The 24098-nt window shown below is 35.4% G+C and overlaps 2 protein-coding genes across 2 annotated transcripts; both read right to left on the bottom strand.

Annotated features, from left to right (window-relative positions):
• Positions 1 to 715: 715 nt before the first annotated feature.
• On the bottom strand, positions 716 to 10528 carry LOC117595674 (adhesion G protein-coupled receptor F5). Its single transcript, XM_053241561.1, has 14 exons — positions 10409 to 10528; positions 9777 to 9886; positions 9546 to 9610; positions 9047 to 9183; positions 8168 to 8353; positions 7570 to 7764; positions 6456 to 6602; positions 5174 to 5364; positions 4902 to 5072; positions 3281 to 4630; positions 3083 to 3124; positions 2929 to 2988; positions 2746 to 2809; positions 716 to 2518 (listed from the first exon to the last, which is right to left on the bottom strand). Exons 1-14 carry the CDS (start codon positions 10500 to 10502, stop codon positions 2466 to 2468), a joined length of 2865 nt encoding a protein of 954 aa, XP_053097536.1. The 5' UTR covers positions 10503 to 10528; the 3' UTR covers positions 716 to 2465.
• Positions 10529 to 10651: 123 nt separating this feature from the next.
• On the bottom strand, positions 10652 to 20894 carry LOC128320994 (mucin-5AC-like). Its single transcript, XM_053241488.1, has 9 exons — positions 20585 to 20894; positions 20037 to 20090; positions 18928 to 19031; positions 16654 to 16702; positions 13565 to 16489; positions 12980 to 13123; positions 12604 to 12777; positions 11461 to 11604; positions 10652 to 11049 (listed from the first exon to the last, which is right to left on the bottom strand). The coding sequence occupies exons 2-9, from the start codon at positions 20047 to 20049 to the stop codon at positions 10859 to 10861; spliced, it is 3744 nt and encodes a 1247-aa protein (XP_053097463.1). The 5' UTR covers positions 20050 to 20090; positions 20585 to 20894; the 3' UTR covers positions 10652 to 10858.
• Between the last annotated feature and the right edge of the window lie 3204 nt (positions 20895 to 24098).

Here is a 24098-nt window from a genome sequence, read left to right on the forward strand (position 1 = left end):
AAAACTCTCAGATAAAACTGCTCATATGCTGGACAGAAAGGCAAAGCAAAATACCCATATGGCAGCAAAGGACCTACAGGGAGGTTTAGCTTACACAGGAGTGGTGGTGCACCATTCTACTGTGCAATGTTGCTTGTGCAAATATGATCTGTAAGGAAGAGTCATCAGAAGGAAATCATACCTGCGACATCACCACAAAAGGCGATGTCTTAAATACATAAAGCAACATCTAGTTAAGCCAGAGGCAGTTTGGAAAGAAGTGCTGGAGAATGAAGGAAAAACAGAACTTTAATCACAATCACCAAAGATCTTCGTGGAGAAAAAAGGAGCAGCATTTGATGAAAAGATCACCGTGCCAACCATGGGGGTGGATGTATTATGATTTGCTTGTGTGGCACCCATTGGCACAAGAAACATTGCGTGAGTAGATGGAAGAATGGATTCCAGTAGCAAATGTGACACAGTCAGTCAATAAACTGAAGCTGAAAAGAGACTGGCTTCTACAACAGAACAATGATCCATACATATCTCAAAATCCACCATGAACTACTTCAGGAAACGCTGAAGGTTTTGGAATGACCCTCACACCATCAAACGTCATTGAACCTGAACTAAAATTGTGGTGATAGTGACCTCTGGTGGCTGGGAGGAGCACTGTGCTGGGCTGTCGTGACACTGACATAAAAGCTACAAATACGTTTATAGACATTTAAAATGAAATAATGGTAGTTTTATTTATTTAAAAATTAAATAAATGTAGCATAGAACTAGTAACAGGCCACAGTTCTAATTTGAAATATTGTGAAAATTGATGGACAGCATGAGCAATCCACAAGATGACAGATATATTTAAAAAGCATGATACCTTATACACAGTAAAAATCTCTCAGCAGTGCACAGCTGGGGAATAAGCAAAAACATGTCATCAACCCTTAAAACAAATAAAGTATAAATATTCCATTGTGATTGGACACAGGTGAGTGAGCTCAATTTGTTACCTTCTGGCAATGTAACAAGGCCAAATGTTAAATGCATCTCTAAATATGTTTAAACTGTCAAAGTAAATTTAAAAAAAAAAGAATGAACAAATGAAAAATAGAGTTGGTTACCCAAAAGCATTTGGTGCAGAACTAAGTGATAGGAAGCAGTATTCAAAATAATTATTATTGTACTTTAAGCAGAGGTGCAAAGGCAATAAAAAGTTGATTTTTTAAATGCTTGATTTGTGAACCAAAAGCAAAATTTCAACATAACCTTAACCTTCGGCAATGTTTATAAGAATTTGTTTCTGCAAGTGTGAGATGATGCTGTTTCCTAAAATGGTTGACTAGGAGTAGACAAATCATAAAGTCCAGTCTTGTGTTATGCTTTGCCCAGTAGTTCAATTAATTAGTCTAAAACATAATTACATAATATATACATAAACATAATTTAACACTAAAGTATGCTGAGCTAATCGTGTGCATTAATACAGATGACTATGGAAAATAAGCAAGTTCTTGAATCTCTAGGAGTGAGTTTAAGTAGTCATAGTCTTTATTCTCTTCTGATAATGTCACTGATAATAAAGCATCATGTTTGTGCCCTTAACAAAACTGCAGAAAGTCTTTGGCTTTAGTTTCAGTTATGAGTTGTGCTGTTCTCTCGTCTCATGCAAAAAAATATTATTTGAGTCTGACTGTCATCTCAATATTCACTCGATGTTGTGGTTAAAAGTGAGGTGGCTTTTTTTTTTTAGCATTAGTGTTATGTAACCGATTTTGTGCTGCACTGCACTGTACTATACTTTATTTTGCTTAGTTTTGTCACTGTTTTCACATCCATTCATGTTCCTGATTCTGGAAATATTGTCTAGCATCCATTCAAGCTACACTATATAGCCAAAAGTACATTAAAACCCTGACCATTGCACTCATATGTGCTGTTAAACATCCCATTCCAAAACCATGGCCATTAACACTGAGAAATGTATGAACTAGTTGGAGCGTGTTCTGTTTAAACAAATATATCAAATGAAAAGGTTTTGAGGGGATTAAATTAAATAGCGAGTAAAATTTATTCTTTCTGTGGTTGCTGCTGGTGACCTCAGCCTCCTGAACCTACAACTGTAAAAATGAAAATCTAATAGCCCACATATGTAATGTGCTTGTTTCCAGGTACCCAGGATACTGATTTGTCAACAGCTGTTCAATATTAGGCTTTCTCAGTTAAAATCAGTGTAGTTTGGTATTTTGTGAGGGTGTGAATTGATAGTTTATTAGTTCTGGAAGTGAGTGGAAGTGTATTAAGACTTTGATCTACAGAACAGAAGATTGTGAGTTCATATCCTTGCTGTCAACTGCCATGGTTCTTAAGCAAGTCATTAACCTTAATCTTAACCTGCTCACTTGTATCCTGCATCAATTATAAGTAGCTTTGGATAAAAGTCAAATAAGAAAATCCTTTCAGCCATATTAGCTCAACTGCTAGAAAGGTGAAGATGTGGTCAAAACTCTGCCTTCCGATATATTGTGCGCACCTGCAAAAGACCAGAATGTTAGTGTTACTCATAAAGTGGAACAGTGCCCACTTACTTGGAGCATGGAACTGGTAACAACCATTATAACATAGCCTATGATTACAATGGTTATACCACATAACACAATGGTTGTGTTGTGTGTTATGTTGTATTTGTGGTCAAAAGTACTTGACAGCTTGAAGTGTACATTCTAATCTCATATCTTTCAGTTCAGGTACTGTACATACCTCTCTTCCGTAACCTCTGAATGAAAGGAAATGCACCTAAGGATGATGGTCCTGCACTTGTGCTCTGTAATTTAGATGCATCAGTCATCAATGTGTAGTAATTCATTTTGAAAATAAAGAAATTATGAATAACTAGGTCTAAAAGCCATATCTAGATAACAGAAAACAATAAAGAATGTTTACCCTGGTGCGATTAGAGCTCAAGTTAGTCAGTGCCAACTTTCCTGCCAATGCTTCTCGGACCTGCAAATGGCAAGATAAGTAATATAAAAGCATTATTTATATTCATTTCTGTGTTTAGGTGAACAGTTGTGTAATGGTCTTAGAGCACCCATACCTTATTGTCCAGTAATGTACCAAACACCAAAATAAAGAAACCCTTTGAAGAGACAAATGAGACATCTCTTATTGATTTACTATACCAACTATGAATTCTGGTATTATGTAAATGTTACAAATGATAAAATACCATCTATATTATATTTAGTGTGGTATTGCAGTTGCAGAGAAAATGACATTAAAATAACTTTAGTACCTGCAGTGAATTAAGGAATGCGAACACCACGTGAACTCCAAAGTTTGGAGACACCATGGTCCCAATGCCGAATCCCCACGTTAGACCAAATAGAGGTGTTAAAATCCCCACACATTTAGCAATGACCAGTAGGGGATGTTTGTCATCTGGCTGAGTGGAACCATTAACTCCTCTCCTCATCATCTTACACAGAACCACAATAAGCACCAGGAGGTTTATAGCTACAATAGTCAGAGCAGGAATCACAAATGCCAGGAGGGCCTTCGTTTCATTCCAGTTTAGCCAGCAATTATAATCTTTTTGAATGTATCCTTTTCTTCCAGCTGTAGATGCCACAGTAATGACAGCTATGATTAATGGGGCTCCATAGCCAACAGTGAAGGCTATGGCCATCATTGTGCCTCTGGTCATTCTGGAAAAGACCATGAGGACGCGATACAGGAGCAAGAGTGCTGACAGCAACATCCAGAAAAAAAGGGCAAGATAAAAGAAGTGCATGAAGAATGTCGCTGTACTGCAGGGACCCTCTCCTTGGTTAACAACCGCTGCTCCAATGATGAAGCATATGTTCGCAATCAGAAGGGAGACAGCAATGTTGACTACGGAGACATGGCGCATGTAGGATGTGTCGTTTCGTGTCACTGATTTCCATATAATGATTTCAATGATGAGGCACAACATCAAGCAGGCCATGGAAATGCCAACACCAATATAAGTTATAATGTCTAAGGCTGGGCTGTGAGTTGAAACTGGTGACATCAGGATTGAAAAAGAGGTTGTGTGATTGCACTCACATGTAAATCTTTCAGCTTGATTTCCTAATGTCTTTAATTGACATCCAGTCGAGTCCCATCCACCAATGTCATTCAGAAGACTGAAGTTCCAAAAGACACACTGAGGTTTTCCAAGTGCCTTATTTTTTATGGCAAAAGAAAGGGAGATGTTGTTAATTGTTGACTTTGTCTCAATCACAGCTACATCTCCATTTATAGTGGTGCCAGTTTGACTGCTGTCATTGTAGGTCAGATTTCGAACAGGTAAGATATTATTAAGAACTGAAGAAATTATGACTGTGAGGGACATCTTTGGACTAATCACTGGAATATTTATTTGGGTAGTTGAATTTTTACCAAATGTTCCATTAAAGGGGTTAGTAATGTTGATGTCTTTTTTGAAAGAGGTATAATTTGTTATTATGTTGAAGCTTTCATCCGGGAGTCTACGTGCAATGCTCTCAATAGACTTCAGAAGTTCAGAACTCTTCATCATAGTTGTACTGTTTCTGTTTATATTCCACCATGCGTCCTGTGCATCACCTGATCCAATGACATCCAGAGTTTGCAAAAAATCCTTAAAATTAAAATATTCATTAAATACAGCACATTTGACATCTCTAATGCATAATTTCTTCAGAAAAATGTAGCATCTCTAAATAATCGGTAAGAAGAAAACAATTTTCTGATTTTCTTCAATTAGCAAAAACAACAACAGCAACAAAAGCACTGAAATTTGATGCTTGGTATCAAAGGCTCATGTTCTCTGAAGAACAGAAAAATAGGGATATTTACTACATTCAATCAGCTAAAACATAATTAGCAGATAAAAACAAGAACATACTTACTGTCATAATGTCTTCATTAACAATAATTGTTTGTGAGAGATGGGCAATGGTTTTCAGTAACTCGACAATTGTTAATATGGTCGCAGGAGACTTTGTTATCTCTGCAGCATTTGTGGCAGTGGCACTGCTTACATTTTGTGCAAATTGTGGAAGGTCTATGGCTAGTAAATTCTACAGACCACAGAAATCAATGGGAAGAAACAGGTTAGAATCACATCATTCAGATATTTTCCCTACTATTCTTTATGAAAATAATAACAAAATCAGGTTACCTCAGATCTGTCTTTCAAATATTTAATGACTTTCAGGACACAGTTGTCATAAATAACAATCCAGTCACCTGATGCATTACACTGAGCTATTTGATAACCAATCACGTCTCCAGTACAGTCACCAGTTTTGTTTTCTCCCACACTTCCAGCTCCAAATGCACCATTAGATTTATCATCAGAGCAGGTAAATGCTAAAGGAACAAAAACATGAGAACATAACCTTCTTTAGAGAATTAAAAAAATAACAGAGGAAAACTTTTTCTTCAGTTTATATAAAGCTAATAAATTGTTGTCTAATAAATGTATAATTACAAAATTAGGCTGTGAGCATTTTCACATTGCATCCGTTTAATTTGTTGTGATGAGTAGGGTGTGCATGTGCCTGTGTGTCAGTGTTCTTTGTAGGTAATAATGGTAATAACCACCATTAGCATTATACTATGACACATTAAGTTATCTTTGTTTGAAACACTGAGAGGAATGTAAATTTAACATGCAGAAGTTATATCGGTGTTATTAAGTAACAGTAAAATTATCCACACAGTAGTCTTTAAAAAATGTTCAAGTGTACAGATAATTAAGTTTATCCTGTATAAAAATAGTGTATCAAGTTATTAAATAATAAAAAAAAAAAAACATTGAAATAACACATAGAGATCTACCAAGTTATTATACTTTTTTTTTTTTTTAATTTATTATTACATTGACAGCGTTTGTCAGATGTGTTTATCCCAAGCGGCTTACATTTATACTACTGAAAAGCTGGGGTTTAAGGGCCTTGCTCAAGGGCCCAGTTGTGGCAACTTGGTAGTGCTGGGATTTGAATTCATAACCTGCATATCAGAACATCTTAACCACTGACCTACCACTGCCTTATTGATAAGTGAGTAAGGAATTAAACATGACGAGTGTGCTGTTACAGGAAACTAACCAAAGTTGCTGGGTTGCTGTGATGTGGCCAGACTTGAAGTGGTGTTACTCTTACCACATTCAACTTTAGGTTACCATGCATGCACTGGTACATGGAGGGGAAAATTTCACACTTTCCTGCTATACAGTGGTGTTTGTGGGAAGTGAGGCTTCTGCCACATTATTCTGAAGATTAATAGTAATTTAATATTAATGTAACAACAGTGAAACTAATAGGAAAAGTACGTAATTACAAGAGCAGTGTGGACCCACTGGCAGGTCGTGGGCATTTAAGGAGCAAAAATGATCCTGTGATGGTTTTAGAATTGTATTTGCTTCTGTGGAAAATATAAAAAAATGAACGATTTCTCACCTCTGTTGACTGCATCTATTCTGATGCTCCTGAAGTAATTACTTTTAGTGAGTGTACATGTGACTGTCAGGTTTTGGTCACTAGGTTGACACTCATTTGCATTAATGTCGTAGTCACAGTATATGCAGCCGTATATGTTTTGTTCAACTGTGCAAAACAAGGAAAACAAAGTAGCTTGTTAAAGTTTAGTTAGAGTTTCTAAAACTGCATGTCTTTGAAAGTCTTTTCATCTTAAAGGAAACATTAAGCTAACATTTTAAAGACAGGGAAAATTATCATTCAGCAAATCACTGCATTGAAAATGATGAATATAAGCTACATATTTCTTTATAATATATGGAAGTGCAGTGATGCCACACAAAATCCCCATCAGCATCTCATTATTACGATAAACATCTTGTTCTTACAAGAAAAGTGTCTTGTTATTACGAGATATGTATCGTTCCTATTAGTAAACTCATTATGATAAAAGCATTTAGTTATTAGAAAACATTTTGTTATTTTGAGAGAAGCATCTCATTATTATGAGATAAGTATCTTGTTCCTATTAGAAAACATCTCATTATGAGAAAAGCATTATTATTATTATTATTATTATTATTATTATTATTATTATTATTATTATTATATAAGACATTTTGTTATTATGATATTGTTAAGTGTCTAAATATTATGAGAAAAGCATATTATTAAAGTAAACATCTCATTATTATGAAAAAAGTTATTATTATTATTATTATTATTATTATTATTATTATTATTATTATTATTAGATAAGTATCCCATTACTACTAGAAAACGTCTTGTTATTATTAGAAAACATCTCATTATTCCAAGATAAATATTATTATATTATTATTATGAGAAAACATTTGTCATTTGACAGATGTTCAATCTGTAAACATGTATTGTAAACATTTTTGTAAACATAACATCAGTTATGTCTTACTAATTAGTTATCTCATAATAACAAGATACTTTCCTTTTAATAAAGAGATGCAAATGGGGATTTTTTTACTACATACTTAAAAAAAATTCTATTTATGTTTGTTCTAATATATGGTTGGTCTGTTCATGACCACCTACATCAATTATAAAAACTTAAGTGTATGACCTGGTTCACCGCAAACCTCGTTGGACACCCATTTCACGCTATAGCTTGTGTGCACACAGCACTGCAGTCTTTCTTTCAAGTTCCCACATGTTAAAACTTTGGAACTGTTTACTTGAATATTGGGATCTGGAATCATAAGGCTTTGCCAGATAACATAGGGCATTGAGTTTACTCTTGTTCTGCATTCATATACACCTGATAAGGGAAAGAAAAAAAAAAGAAAGAACATGTAAACCATATCATGTCCCTTTTATATAAATGCATTAACAAACAACATATTTTAGCATGTTAAGATAATGTAATAGGAAAGGCCTAACTGAGTCCTGTACACGAGTAATAAAAATTGGCTAATGAATATTAACATTAGAAAATATATTGACTATATGCTTAGATTTTATTTTAATAAGTATTTCGGTTATATATCAACACTCACTAACCACCTAATAAACTGCAGAGTTGCAGAAGTGTAAAAGTCATGTTTTGCCAAAACGTTTGTGATTAAAGAGTGATGATTCAAACATTCACAATAAAGTCAGTTGTTTTTATGGTCATGTGCTAGTAGTAACATGGTAACACTAATAATTTTTTATTAACTTACCGCTATCACTAGGAGCAGTATTTTTCACAACGAGTGCAGTTTTATTAATCAAATACTTATCCGATGCTGCTAGCTCTTTCCCATCCTTCGTCCATGTTATGTTGTCATTTACTGTCGTGTTACAAGTTAGTGTCACATCGTTCTCAGGATATATTTGGTCTGTGCTTTCATACAGCCCATCCTTAACTGAAACACAGAGCCATATCTGAGGTTTTATCACTTCTTTTCACCTCATTTATTTAATCAGTGTTAGAGAACCTATCAAGAGCTTGACAATGAGACTATTCAGGTTCAGCAATGCATTATATTACACACACACACAGACACACAGCTACATTTGATTTAAAATATTTTAAATCTGGCTTCTTGCTGTATTCTTTCAAATACCAAGCCTGGTAACCCATTCTTTATAATAAAATAAAATAAAATTTTGTGGGAAAAAAAGAAGAAGAATTCTGTACTTCACATGTGCCTTATCAACCACTGCTGATTATATGTTATAGACAGAGTGTCACTGATGAGCTGCATGAATCTACAGTCTAGGTTAGAAAGTTATCTGCCCCACCATTTTGTGTATTTTTCTTATAACAGTTGTTCCACGTTAAAATATTTGTTAACAGCAAATAACCTGATATGAATGCCAAATAATCTGATGTGAATGCCAAATAATCTGATGTGGATCCCAAATAATCTGCCAAAAATATACATGTAAAAAACAAATACAAAAACAAAATTACCAAAACAAAACATGTCTTTTTATCTTTGCAAGACTGTGGGGCTTTGCCCTGCTAGTCTATTTATACCAGCTGCCCCTGATAATAGTAATAATAATAATAAGAAGAAGAAGAAGAAGAAGAAGAAGGACAAATATTCCCCTACCAGTTCTACTGAATGCATCATCACTTATATTAAATCCCTGTTCTCTGAGACTGGCAACTACTTGCTGGTTTGCTGATATCAAATTAAGGTTATCACTTGTTGCATTAATATTGAAGTCTGCAATCACACTGCCAGACCTGTTAAAAACACAAAACATCACTCAAAACATGCACCTTTATGAAGAATTCTAAACATCCAGGTGTTTGATGAATAAAACCAGAGGTTACAGGTTGAATCAGTGGTTTATGTATACATAATTTCATTGGATTTCATGGAAATAAAAAAAAATCTTCTTGCATCCAGTTATATAGTCAAGATGTACTATAACTAGTGTCTTCAGGATTATCTGAGTGCAGCATTTTAATTCAATACTAATTTCGTTCATTCATAGGATTTGTACAATCTAAACAGTGGAACAGAAAGACTTTTAAATATGTACTTCAGCTAGAGATATTGGGGAAAAAAAATAATATAGAAATAATAATAATAAAAACATCACCTGAAACCAGTCACGGTTGCAGAATTGGCCTTGTAGCCTGATACACTGCTGTAACTATGGTTAATCTACAAAATGACAAATGTCTGGCATGTCAAATTACTTCTAATACCAGAAATGCACACCACAATAACACCACTACTTCTACAACAACTACCAATAATAATAATAATAATAATAATAATAATAATAATAATAATACAAGAAGGACATATTAGCATGTGTAAAACTTACTGAATCCCCAATTCGTTTTGTATAATTTTTGTACTTTATACTATAGCTGTTGGTAAGTGCAAGGTCAAACTCTTCATTTATTTTCAGTGAGAAACTTATGGCATGGGTATCTGAAAAAAAGAGAAAAAGTCAACAATAACACCAAATAACAAATGCAAAAGATTAAATATATACAACAGGTGTACAAAAAAAGTAGAACAGTTTAGAAGGAAAGAGAAGGAAAAGGATTGTAAGAATTTGTAAGAATGGGACCAAAAATTGTTAGAAATTTCCTTCTTTAAAAACAAGACTCCTCCATTAATATTAATTAAGTATATTAATCTTTTGACGCAGTTTACCATGTTGTACAATGATTAATGAGCATAGAGAAAAGTCCTATTTGCTGAGAATTGTGGTATATGTTGTAGTAAATTTCTTAATAAAACAACAGAGGAATTTAAAATGTTATTTGAAGTGTTTTAGTAATCAGATCTGTTTTTATAAAGGTTCGAGTCAAAAACGTCTGCCTTGTAGGATGAAGTAAAAGAATATGGAATAAAATAGACACTGCTGGTGCACTCTTTGCCACAAAAGACAAAAAGACATACTTTAAATATGTTCTAGAAAAGAAAAAAATAGGTTTAAAATCATACCTGTGGTTGTGTTGGCTGGGGTTATATTGGGTGTGGTTATGTTGGGCATGGTTGTGTTGGCTGGGGTTATATTGGGTGTGGTTATGTTGGGCATGGTTGTGTTGGGTGTGGTTGTGTTGGGTGCACTTGTGGAGCATGTGGATGCAGCAGCCATTATAAAGCTTTAGTGCAGTAATAATAAGTCCTAATTTTGAATATTCTGATCATTTTAATAAGGTATCATTTTGATAAAGTTTTCTCATTATTAAGGTTTAGTAATTTTTTTTCCCATTGCACAGGTGAAAGGTTGGTGCTAGTGGATAACACCACTAGAAGCAGTGTCTGATGCAACATGTGTTTCATTTGCTAGCAAACAAACCATCAATACGTACCAGACCTTTGCCAATAAAAGAGACACTATATGCAAATGGAATAATGAGAGACCACATATTAGATGTGCTAATTTTTACGTTATACTTTATACATACTAGTCAGCTCACTGATTGGTTGGCAAAAGTGTCCATCATTTGGAATAGCGTTCATGCAGCCACATGAGGCATTGGTGATGTCATCACAAGCTCCATATACTGTGCACTTTTCACACGGCCAGAAATACTGATCCTCACACATGCAATGATATTCAGTACCATTCAAACTGCACACTGTCGAATAGAAAAGATGATTCAGAAAAACATGATTCTGTTAAAACAATGCTATAATTTAAAAAACACTTTGAGAGAAGTCAAAATGATTATACCATTATGTTTAGAGCAATTATTTAAAAATGGATTTTTGAAAAGGATATCTCTCTGTATAAATAATTTTAAGTACATGTTTGACAGTGTCACATAGGTAATACTTGGGCAGGGTGACCACTACCCAAGAATATATTTCAAATCTGTGGGAAATCTTTCTTTGGATTCTATCTGTTACAACAAATGAAGGCAATCTCTAAATTGTCTGATCTGACGTCATGTACTGGTGGCTAATATAATAAGATGATACAATAGGCTTACAACAAACAGTGACTGATTTTGAGTATGAAATTCAACAGAACGTGAAAAGTCAGTTACCTGTAGTGATGTTAATTTCAGTGACATTGATGTTACTATTTATTAAGGGTAAACTGAGTGTCTTCAAAATATTCCTCAGCATATTAAGTGCTTCTGTGTTAATTGTGCCAATTTCAATCTCCACCAGATATTCAGTCTGAGGCACTGGAGGAAACAAGTGAACACAAGTACTTAATGAACATTATTTTCTTTCTTGTTTAACACAAAGACAAAAATTGAGAGTAGAAAATGGGTGAGTATTTGCATATCTTGGGCTAGATATTGCGGTGGGTTTTTTGTTTATTTTTGCGTGTGTGTGTCTGTTGAAATTGGGCGTGCTGAAGAATCTGAGGTAAAACAACCAATATTGAATAGTGTTTATTTATCCATTTTAAGTCATTTTAATCAGTATCAACAGTGAAACTAGGAGAAAAGGGATTTAGTTACAACAACAAAGAAACGTAAGCCTGAGAGTTAAGTTAGTGTGGTCTAACCTGTTAAAATCCAAGAACGGGAAAATAAATTCTAACTTGCAGATCTCTGAAGAATCATGGCAAATATTGCTTTCTTTCAGTATTCATTACTGTGCGTTATAACAGTTAGTTATGGTCCACTAATTTCATTGGTCAAACGGCGTTCGAAGAGTTCCTATAGTTACTATAACTACACTGGGATGTTATATTGTGTGTATCGCTCTGCTCGTCCATGTTCACTACATTAAATTTCACTTCCTAGTTTGAAATTGTTATTACCATTAGCAACATCATCAGTGACATCATCAGTGACATCATCAGTGGACATGGCTAACAATACTTTTGACTGAAAATATGAAAGCTTGTCAGATAAAAATGAAAAGGAAGCAGTGATGCCAATTTTACCGGAAGCACCTTTAACAGGAATGTACAAATCAATGTGAGGTAGCTAATTAATGTGAGGTAGCTAGCCAGTTAATTACTTACAGTATCTACGCCTAATCATAGCCTTGCTGATATTTAGTATAACCGCACTGTTGCTTGTGCCTGATGCTACATGTGGTTCATATGCTAGCAAACAAACCATCAAAAGTACCAGACCTCTGCCAATAAAAATGACACTGTATGCAAATGGAATAATTAAAAACCAAACTTTAGATGTGCTCATGTTTGTGTTATACTTCATACATACTAGACAGCTCACTGATTGGTTGGCAGAAATGTCCTTCATTTGGAATAGCATTGATGCAGCCACACGAGCCATCAGTGATGTCATCACAAGACCCATATACTGTGCACTTTTCATACAGCCAGAAATACTGATCCTCACACCTGCACTGATATTCAGTACCATTCAAAAGGCACACTGTGGAATAGAAAGATGATTCAGAAAAACATGATGCAGTGTGTTTTTGTTATTTGATTATTTCTAAGGTATTCTATATAAAACCATTAGTTTAAAAAAAAAACTTACTGGTGGATTTTATGATAAACTGATTCAGTAGGCCTACAACAAATTCTGACATATTTTCAGGATGAGATTCAATAGAACTTGAAACATTGGTTACCTGTAGAGATGTTGATTTCAGTGACATTGATGTTACTATATATTAAGGGTAAACTGAGTGACTCCAAAAAGTTCCTCAGGAGATTAAGTGTTACTGTGTTCATTATGTCAATGTCCATCTCCATCAGATATTTAGTTGGAGGCACTAGAGGAAAGAAGGTGAACAGAAATAATAATTATTACATTAATTGAAAAGAGAAACTCTAAATCAGGAAGCGTGTCCAAAGATAAAGTTCACAAAACTAGTTCACAAAACACCTCAACATCACCTTCAGTTTCAATATTTCATTTTCTAGCTAAATGTAAGCATGCAGATAACACCGTCCAGGTAAATTTGATTAATAAAGCACAGACAATGGTTTCAAATCATATACAAATAAAACCGTATATAAGATGTATTTACCAGCAAGATGAAATTAAATAGGTGTAAGTGCTGGACCCCTATTGATTAAACAATAATAGCAGATTCACTTCTGTTTAGACTAATAAAAACACTCCAGAAATGTATTAAGTCTGAATAGATCTTTAAACTTTATAGTCAAATGTTGGTCTTCTGTAATGTAATATAAATGGATGAAAATCATACCTGTGGTTGCAGGGTTTGTAGTTGTGGAGTTTGTGGTTGTGGAGTTTGTAGTTATGGCAGCTGGGCTTGTGGAGTTTGTAGTTGTGGGAGCTGTGTTTGTAGAGTTAGTGGTTGCGGGGTTTGTAGTTGTGGCAGCTGTGTTTGTAGAGTTAGTGGTTGCGGGGTTTGTAGTTGTGGCAGCTGTGTTTGTAGAGTTAGTGGTTGCGGGGTTTGTAGTTGTGGCAGCTGTGTTTGTAGAGTTAGTGGTTGCGGGGTTTGTAGTTGTGGCAGCTGTGTTTGTAGAATTAGTGGTTGTGGAGTTTGTAGTTGTGGCAGCTGTGTTTGTAGAGTTAGTGGTTGCGGGGTTTGTAGTTGTGGCAGCTGTGTTTGTAGAGTTAGTGGTTGTGGAGTTTGTAGTTGTAGCAGCTGTGTTTGTAGAGTTAGTGGTTGTGGAGTTTGTAGTTGTGGCAGCTGTGTTTGTAGAGTTAGTGGAGTTTGTAGTTGTGGCAGCTGTGTTTGTAGAGTTAGTGGTTGTGGAGTTTGTAGTTGTAGCAGCTGTGTTTGTAGAGTTAGTGGTTGTGGAGTTTATAGTTGTGGCATCTGTGTTTGTAGAGTTAGTGGTTGTGGAGTTTGTAGTTGTGGCAGCTGTGTTTGTAGAGTTTGTAGGGCTTGTGGAGTTTGTAGTTGTGGGAGCTGCGGTTATGGAGTTTGTGTTCATTGCAGCAGTGGTTGCGGGGTTTGTAGTTGTGGCAGCTGTGTTTGTAGAGTTTGTGGAGTTTGTAGTTGTGGCAGCTGTGTTTGTAGAGTTAGTGGTTGTGGAGTTTGTAGTTGTGGCAGCTGTGTTTGTAGAGTTAGTGGTTGTGGAGTTTGTAGTTGTGGCAGCTGTGTTTGTAGAGTTAGTGGTTGGGGAGTTTGTAGTTGTGGAAGCTGTCGTTGTGTAATTTGTAGTTGTAGGAGTTGTAGTTGTGAAGTTTATAGTTGTGGCATCTGTGTTTGTAGAGTTTGTGGTTGTGGAGTTTGTAGTTGTGGCAGCTGTGTTTGTAGAGTTAGTGGTTGGGGAGTTTGTAGTTGTGGAAGCTGTCGTTGTGGAATTTGTAGTTGTAGTTGTGGAGTTTGTAGTTGTGGCAGCTGTGGTTGTGAAGTTTGTTGATGAGGGAGCTATGGTTGATGAGATAGTAGTTGTGGAGTTTATAGTTGTGGCATCTGTGTTTGTAGAGTTTGTGGTTGTGGAGTTTGTAGTTGTGGCAGCAGTGTTTGTAGAGTTAGTGGTTGTGGAGTTTGTAGTTGTGGAAGCTGTCGTTGTGGAATTTGTAGTTGTAGTTGTGGAGTTTGTAGTTGTGGCAGCTGTAGTTGTGAAGTTTGTTGATGAGGGAGCTATGGTTGATGAGATAGTAGTTGTGGAGTTTGTAGTTGTGGCAGCTGTGTTTGTAGAGTTAGTGGTTGCGGGGTTTGTAGTTGTGGCAGCTGTGTTTGTAGAGTTAGTGGTTGCGGGGTTTGTAGTTGTGGCAGCTGTGTTTGTAGAGTTAGTGGTTGCGGGGTTTGTAGTTGTGGCAGCTGTGTTTGTAGAGTTAGTGGTTGCGGGGTTTGTAGTTGTGGCAGCTGTGTTTGTAGAGTTAGTGGTTGCGGGGTTTGTAGTTGTGGCAGCTGTGTTTGTAGAGTTAGTGGTTGCGGGGTTTGTAGTTGTGGCAGCTGTGTTTGTAGAATTAGTGGTTGTGGAGTTTGTAGTTGTGGCAGCTGTGTTTGTAGAGTTAGTGGTTGTGGAGTTTGTAGTTGTGGCAGCTGTGTTTGTAGAGTTAGTGGTTGTGGAGTTTGTAGTTGTAGCAGCTGTGTTTGTAGAGTTAGTGGTTGTGGAGTTTGTAGTTGTGGCAGCTGTGTTTGTAGAGTTAGTGGAGTTTGTAGTTGTGGCAGCTGTGTTTGTAGAGTTAGTGGTTGTGGAGTTTGTAGTTGTAGCAGCTGTGTTTGTAGAGTTAGTGGTTGTGGAGTTTGTAGTTGTGGCAGCTGTGTTTGTAGAGTTAGTGGAGTTTGTAGTTGTGGCAGCTGTGTTTGTAGAGTTAGTGGTTGTGGAGTTTGTAGTTGTAGCAGCTGTGTTTGTAGAGTTAGTGGTTGTGGAGTTTATAGTTGTGGCATCTGTGTTTGTAGAGTTAGTGGTTGTGGAGTTTGTAGTTGTGGCAGCTGTGTTTGTAGAGTTTGTAGGGCTTGTGGAGTTTGTAGTTGTGGGAGCTGCGGTTATGGAGTTTGTGTTCATTGCAGCAGTGGTTGCGGGGTTTGTAGTTGTGGCAGCTGTGTTTGTAGAGTTTGTGGAGTTTGTAGTTGTGGCAGCTGTGTTTGTAGAGTTAGTGGTTGTGGAGTTTGTAGTTGTGGCAGCTGTGTTTGTAGAGTTAGTGGTTGTGGAGTTTGTAGTTGTGGCAGCTGTGTTTGTAGAGTTAGTGGTTGGGGAGTTTGTAGTTGTGGAAGCTGTCGTTGTGGAATTTGTAGTTGTAGGAGTTGTAGTTGTGAAGTTTATAGTTGTGGCATCTGTGTTTGTAGAGTTTGTGGTTGTGGAGTTTGTAGTTGTGGCAGCTGTGTTTGTAGAGTTAGTGGTTGGGGAGTTTGTAGTTGTGGAAGCTGTCGTTGTGGAATTTGTAGTTGTAGTTGTGGAGTTTGTAGTTGTGGCAGCTGTGGTTGTGAAGTTTGTTGATGAGGGAGCTATGGTTGATGAGATAGTAGTTGTGGAGTTTATAGTTGTGGCATCTGTGTTTGTAGAGTTTGTGGTTGTGGAGTTTGTAGTTGTGGCAGGAGTGTTTGTAGAGTTAGTGGTTGTGGAGTTTGTAGTTGTGGAAGCTGTCGTTGTGGAATTTGTAGTTGTAGTTGTGGAGTTTGTAGTTGTGGCAGCTGTAGTTGTGAAGTTTGTTGATGAGGGAGCTATGGTTGATGAGATAGTAGTTGTGGAGTTTGTAGTTGTGGCAGCTGTGTTTGTAGAGTTTGTGGTTGTGGAGTTTGTGGTTGTGGAGTTTGTGGAAGTTGTGGTTAATGTAGTAGTTAAACAAAACAAAAAGAATTTAATAAATAAAACCACTAGTCTATATATATATTTTTTTGATCATAAACAGATAATTAGAATTATTATTTACCATCTCTTTTTTCTCTTATATGATCCATCTGGGCATCTGTCTGGCTAAACTGGAAGTTTAAAAAAAAGAAAAGTACTGTAAGTACATTTGGGGTCGTCTGGGGTCTGAGAGAAAAGATATATATATATATATATATATATATATATATATATATATATATATATATATATATATATATATATATATATATTTACCGCAATAAAAAACATTTCTAGAGAACAGTGCATTATAATAACCTGTAAACTTTGATTTAAAGGTTTTCACATTTAGCATGGGTAATCATGAAGTGCTGTCAAATCAATTAAGGTAGCAAGTAAAAAAATTAAAACATTTCCCTGTGACATCTTTTATCCGATCTACAGTATTTACCTACTTTTTTCTGTTTTGATTTAATTGTTAGTTTTGTATATAAGCAATATCCTTAGCTATGATTTTTTCAAATCTAATTTCTGTTTCATTAAATCATTTTATTTCATTAAATATTTGCATCTTTCTGTCTGTTCTGTGTAGGGTTAAACAAGATATTTCTGCAAAGAATAAGTAATTAGAGGTAAGATAATTGTAAATAATTATTTTAGATTAATTAGCAAATCATGCATTTGATAAATGCTTAGAGGTTACGGAACATATTTAGTTAATATATATCTTTAATTTTTATTTGTTTTCACATTTGACCCTAACTGAGAATTGGTTGATACAATACCAAGATGTCTATTCAATCATTTGCATCTTTAAAAGAAAAAATAAAAGGCTGTTCTGCTGACCACTTTATTTTAGTTCCTGAAAGGAAGAGAGTAGGAACTCTGCTTGTGGATGACCTGTAGATAGAACACTTGGAGTTCTATGTCATGTGGCAGAAGTGGATGCAAAATATGCTTTATTAGAAAGCAGACAGGCAGTAAGATCCAAAACATTAGACAATGGCAGAGTCAAAAAATTGGCAAAAATTTCAGTTGATCAGCAATTTATATTTGTAGGCCATGATGCAGCATGGGAGTTCTGGCAGTGACGATTCTGGCAGTGACGTGCCATTCTAGTTTTAGTCCACAGCAAATCAGGGTAAGTAAACCTTAAATTGGTTAACATATATTTTGGCTGTGCAAGTGTGTTTGCCAGATATATTTATAATGGTCTAAAACACAGGCGTTACATTTCTAATAATCATTCTTTGCACCACTTGTATTGCTCTTAAACCATCTAATCCAACTCGTTGGCTCATTATCAAGCCCTTGATGAGCTGGAACAGGTTGTGTTGGGACACGGCAGCCCATCCCTGTATGTGCGTATGAAGGAGTGAGATATATAAAGCAAGCCTGCATGTTTATTATGGCTAGTTTAATAGTGATAATGAGTACACCAGGAAAACGCTGAACACAGTTTGTCAAAAACAACAATTGGCCAAGACCAGGAAGGACACCAGGAACTAGACCAGGAACTGAAAAACCATACAGAAATAGGCTAAAAATCATAGATTAGGACTGCTATCAAAAAATGAAAGACTTTATAAGTCTTTACTTTATAAGTAAAGAACTGCATGATTATAAGGAGTGTAAATAAGGAGGCAATGAATAGAGAGAACCAATCACCAGTGAGAGAGAACGAGAATGAACAAAAACAGGAAGCTGTGACCACTATGAAGAGTATGGAGCAAAGAACAGTGGAAAGTATGGAGCAAAGTCAATTCAACAAACTTAAGGAGTAATGATTAATGAGAATAGGGAACAATGGCTATAAAAGGAGGTGTAAAGCAAAAGGTACAGTATGACCGTATAAGAAAAGTATACAATGGCACAACAGGGACAGAATGGTGGATTTGTGAATGGAGATGAGAGCCACTGGTCTAGAAAAACTTTTAATCAAGCAAATTTGTTCTAATGCTATGTAGTTTTCAGATTTTTTTTTTTTATTTTATTTTTTTTTTTTAATATAGATGGTGACGCAAACACATGCTTTCTCCAAGGGGCTTGAAGACAACTACTACATCAAACTGCTGCTCATGTTGTTTCACAGCAGTGTAACACACTCGGAGAAAAGTGTTTTGCACACATGAGCTCGCAGATGCCCATGAGAGAGTATGCCATTCCCCCTCACTTACTTATTTATCATGTCACATAGACCAACATTCTTATAAATACTATGGTACTACAGGCCTAAATCACTGTGTGGAAATTATGTTACCCTTGAATAAAATAAAACTATTTAAAATCTTACATTTTGAGAGGGCTCTCTCTAAATGAAACTTACTCTAGAAGTTAAAGTAAACAATGTTTTTACCTCTACAATCATGTCTGAAACTTGAGGGTGTCCTTGTGAGTTCACCATCCACACATGAATGAGCAAAATGGTCACACATATCAGGAAATGTTTTGATGCCCTTCCTGTAAAATAAAGGTGATCTCTGTATAATAAAATGTTAATTTTCAGAACATTTTTATTAAGCAAACTTTAACCAACAGGTCAACATATATATACAGGTCAATATATATATAAACTTTAACCAACAGGTCAACATATATATATATATATATATATACATATAAAACATTAGGTGTAATATTTATCAGCTATAGACAATTGTTCATAGCAATTCACACTAGGTAACAAAAAATAAGACAAGGAATAGGTGTGCTGTTATAGAAAAATAACCCACAATGGTGTGGAGTGATGTGATCATAATCAGGAAAGTTACTGTTACCACCCTAAAGGTGATTATTTTCCTATAATGGCATGTCACAAAAGCTGCATTTTATGTTGTGCAACATCTGCTAAACAAGTTAGTTCCTGTTATCATTTATGTTATAACAGCTACAACTAGTCATCACCAGCCACTTTTTTCTTTCTTTTCAAGTTAATAATGAAACCCAAAACCGCAATGCCCTCTGTCCTGAACTGACTGTTACGAAGCACTCTACTGGAAACTCCTTCCAGAAATGCTAAATAAACATCTCCTTACAGAAAACTTCACCATATCAATGTCCTTGTTAAATAACTGGATGTTTTTAATTCACTTATTAGTCTTAGATTATGTGGAGTATCCACCATACAAGTAACTGTAAATGAGTTACTCTAGAAAGAATGAATGAATGAATGAATGACTGAAAGACCAAAAGACTAATTCACACCAAATGTGGTAATACACTCCCATGCACCATTCCTATTTTTTTTCCCCCCAATTCAATTTATCTGAATTCCGGTGGGAGCTTTATATTGAAAATGAATGTCGGACATGATCTTCCCTACTCTACCTAAGTTAGCTATTACTACTATCTAGTTTCTACAAGTACAAACTACAAGTACAAACATATTCAAATGTAAATAACAGTAAAATATGCTGGAGTGAATTATAATAACTAGTATTGTTGCATGCCTATAAAATAACGTACCTTTAGTAGCCATGATGCTTGGGCAGATTCTTGGCTGGTATCACTTCTGTGTCTCTATGCAACATATAATAATCATAGAGCACACACCAAAAAATATGTAGTAAAACATGTTTCATCTACATCAGAGTTTTTATTATAAGATGTATTACATGTTATAATAAAAGGGTGTAACAGTGTTGAAGAAGTCCCATTTCTTTTAGTTGTCAGTAGTCACTGTTTCTTTTTTTATGATGATTTCCAACTTACTACTGTACTTTCATTAAAGAAAAATGCTCACATCTCAAAAATGCTGACATCTATTATTTTTTAAGCTTTAGAATCAAATATCCAGAGTATATTTCTCTGTGATATATACCGCTGCAGATCACACATAACTTCAAAATTTAGAATATAAAAGCTAAATATTTTTCTCTATCTGGATATTGTACACATACTAATAAAGACACAAGATAATACATGTACTCTTTTAACAAATATAAAAAGGACAGAATATGAATTGTGTTATTAATTTATATGCCTTAAAATGACAACATCTGGATATTCCTTACCTTGGCTCCAGCCAGGATAGGTTTTTCTCACTGCACCTTAGAAGGTTTTGCCAGAAGCATAGTAGCTGATCCACCCAGAAGTCGGTTAGTTAATCATGATGAGCTCATTATTTTTCATACTTGTTCAACTGGTGTGGTTTATGTTGATTTCCTTGTTCTGCTGTGTGAGGGGCAAAGAAATAGTTACCAGAAAATATACCTAAAATTCAGAATGTTAAGGGATTATAACTTTATTTCATATATTCAGTTGCAGACAGACTATATAATCACAGAACCAACCAGACTGTCTTCAATCATCAATCATCCTCAATCATCAAGTCACTGCTTCTAAATAAGACCTTCTGACTGCAGTGTGACCTTCCATAAGCAAAAGGCTCAGAAACTCATTTAAATATATCATATGTCATATCGATGGTTCTCAAATGGGGTCCATGAAGCATAGCCAGTGAGTCAGCGATTAAAATACACACACACACACACACACACACACACACATATATATATATATATATATATATATATATATATATATATATATATATATATATATATATATATATATATACATGTGAGCTTAAGGTAATTACAGAATTACAGTGACGCAGATGCAAATATATATATATATATATATATATATATATATATATATATATATATATATATATATATATATATATATATACATATGTATGCATGTATATATTTACAGTGATGAAAGCCACCGCCAACCGTTACTGAAGCTTTTGTATTTATTATTGAGTGCTTAATTATTGATAGTTATTAGCCTGTTTAACTGGTTACTTGACTATTTGAATTGAATATATATTCATAAACTAAATCAAAACTAATTTTTATTTATTAATTTATTTATTTGCTTATTTGGTTAAAGGGGTCCCTGTGTTGCCAAATGTTTGAGGATCCCTGGTTTTTATGTCATAAAGATAGCAGACAAAAACTAGTCAATAAACCAAACAGCAGCACAAGCAATGCACCAAGACCCTCCAATTTGTGACAGTTTGTTAATAGAAAGAATCTGTCTATGCTGACAAACTGACACGTACTAGCCCAATGTCTCTAGTTTCACAGAAGGCAAGGCAATACACAAGGCAATTGTCTAACTTTTTATGTGGGTAACAAATTAACCAGATGGGACGAGGTGGTGGTGGGTTAAAAAATATGCATAAACATATATAACAGTAGATAAACAATTATATACATCTTCACCATCAAGAGGCTTAATATGGCAATGGTTTGGGAGTCATTGATGCTGCAAGTATAACCAGAGAAAGGGAAACTGAGATTATGTGAGCTTAAGGTAATTACAGAATTACAGTGACGCAGATGCAAATTAATGATCGCAAGTTGTGGAACATTATGATGACTAAGGCTAGGTTAGAAGTCAGTGAAAACATTAACCCTTTGGGGTCATGAGAGCCACCAGCAAGGCAGGATCAGATTAAGTTTGTTTTCTCCCTTTAGAACTTTCCTCACATATTCATTCATTCATCATTCACTCAGTACTTCAATCGGGAACACTGTGAGGCAGGGACAAACCAGACAGAGGAGAACCTGACAGAAGCCCACACAGACATGGGGAGAATGTAGGAAACACCATACAGACAGTAACCTGAGCTCAGGATCAAACCAGGGGACATTGTGAGGTGGTATTCTCTGGGAGAGTTTAACAGGAGACGATTATTACACCTATTTTTTGGAGGTATTCATTTCATTTCAGTAAATGGCATGCCACATGTTCTCAGATAAATTGCCGGTGTTCTCTAGGATAGTCTCCACTCAAGAGAGTGCATACTGTTTAGGTATACACTAATTAATGGTCAGTTGGTCCACGTTTTGTGGAATTCAGCCTGAACTACATCCACCTCTCTTCTACTGCTCCATGAATCATTTATTCACCCTGTTTTATTCAACGTGAGTGCATCAATTTAGTTATTTCTGTCAAGAATAAGATTCTACGTTCTTGTTCAGAATATTGTTTCATTCAGAGTCAGCTTACCTATGGACTTCAGAGTTGGGTGTATGTGTTCAAGTCAAATGAGCTCTTCTGACAAATACAGTCCTCTCCAATAAGTCTATTTCCTCATGTTAGGATCAGTCTTAGAGGCTGGGAAGACATGAAGCTTCATAAGACAAGCTCAGATCAAATCTAGTTATACAGCAATTGTAACACACCTTTGTATTTTTTTTTTCTTAATGAGCTTTTCCTCAGACTTCTGAGTTTTCTCGTTAACCCTAGTTATAGTTTTGACCCAGACCGATTTTTTTTCTTAATATGAAAACAGATTTGCTTTGATGACCATTATTACTTGTGATCTGACTCCCACTTGGAAAGGGTCACTATATAAAGTTATGTTACATGAATTCTTAAGCATAAAATTCATATAGAATTTTTAAGCATAAAAATGTATATCCCAGCAATTATGCTTTATCCTTCTTGCAGTCCAAAAAGCTTGTTTTAACTGTTAATGCCTCGCAAGTCCTTCATATAGTGACAGGTGGTCAAGATACTGAATGGAGGGCAAAATAAATTCTACTACCTGTCAGTAACTCAGCCTTACTATTATGAAACAATTATGGTTGAGCCTTATAGCAGGGGATCTCACCATATACATGAAAGTAGTACACATATACAGAGGAACACATTTACTGAAAGGCAACACTTTTCATGAATTACTAAAGTCAGGTGTTTTAAGTATAATCACTTGACATGTCTGTCGATGAGACAATGCATGAATCTATAGTCTGGGCTAGAAAGAAATCATCCCCAGACCCAGCACAGTAATTAGTGGTGCTGTTGTCCTTGGTTTGACAAAAGTAAAAAATAATCTTCTTGAAGCCTTTTGTTTAAAATAATATTAGCCTCATTTATAAGCAATTTTTTTTTTGAAAGAGAGAGAGGGCTTAGCCCTGCTGGCCCATTTATACCAGCCAACTCTTCTTTTTCATCCCATATTTGGCTGAGCTTCTTGAATTTTACACCCTGGTGCATACTCTTAGATTTCCCTTGTCCACCATGGGCAGCAAGTTTTTCAGTGTCCTGGCCCCAAAGCTCTGTATCTCTGTAACTTTGTATTTCTGCAAGCTTAAAACGTACCTCTTCACACACTATGTTCTCTCACTTTGATATTTTTGAGCCTTTCTCTCTCTCTCTCTCTCTCTCTCTCTCTCTCTCTCCAGCTTGTGACCTCTATTATTGTTATGCATCTTATGCCACCAGAGGGCAACATCACCTCAGATCAGCACCTCATTGACCTCATGGGCAACTTCTTAACAGAAGACACTATAGGTGAATAGGGTAATTTTTTTATTTGTATTATTTGTTTAATTATTTGTATAATACAAGTAATTTTGTATAATTACATATGCATTCTTATAAAGTATTTTCATACTTAATAAAACCAAAAATCTTGTCTTCTGATGTTGATAGAATTTAAATATTTATTTCACTTTTAAGTCATTCTCAAAGAAAGACTTCTACAGAAAGTTTCCTGTGGGA

This window comes from Pangasianodon hypophthalmus, chromosome 17, assembly GCF_027358585.1.
Source record: "Pangasianodon hypophthalmus isolate fPanHyp1 chromosome 17, fPanHyp1.pri, whole genome shotgun sequence".
Taxonomy (NCBI): Eukaryota; Metazoa; Chordata; class Actinopteri; order Siluriformes; family Pangasiidae; genus Pangasianodon; species Pangasianodon hypophthalmus.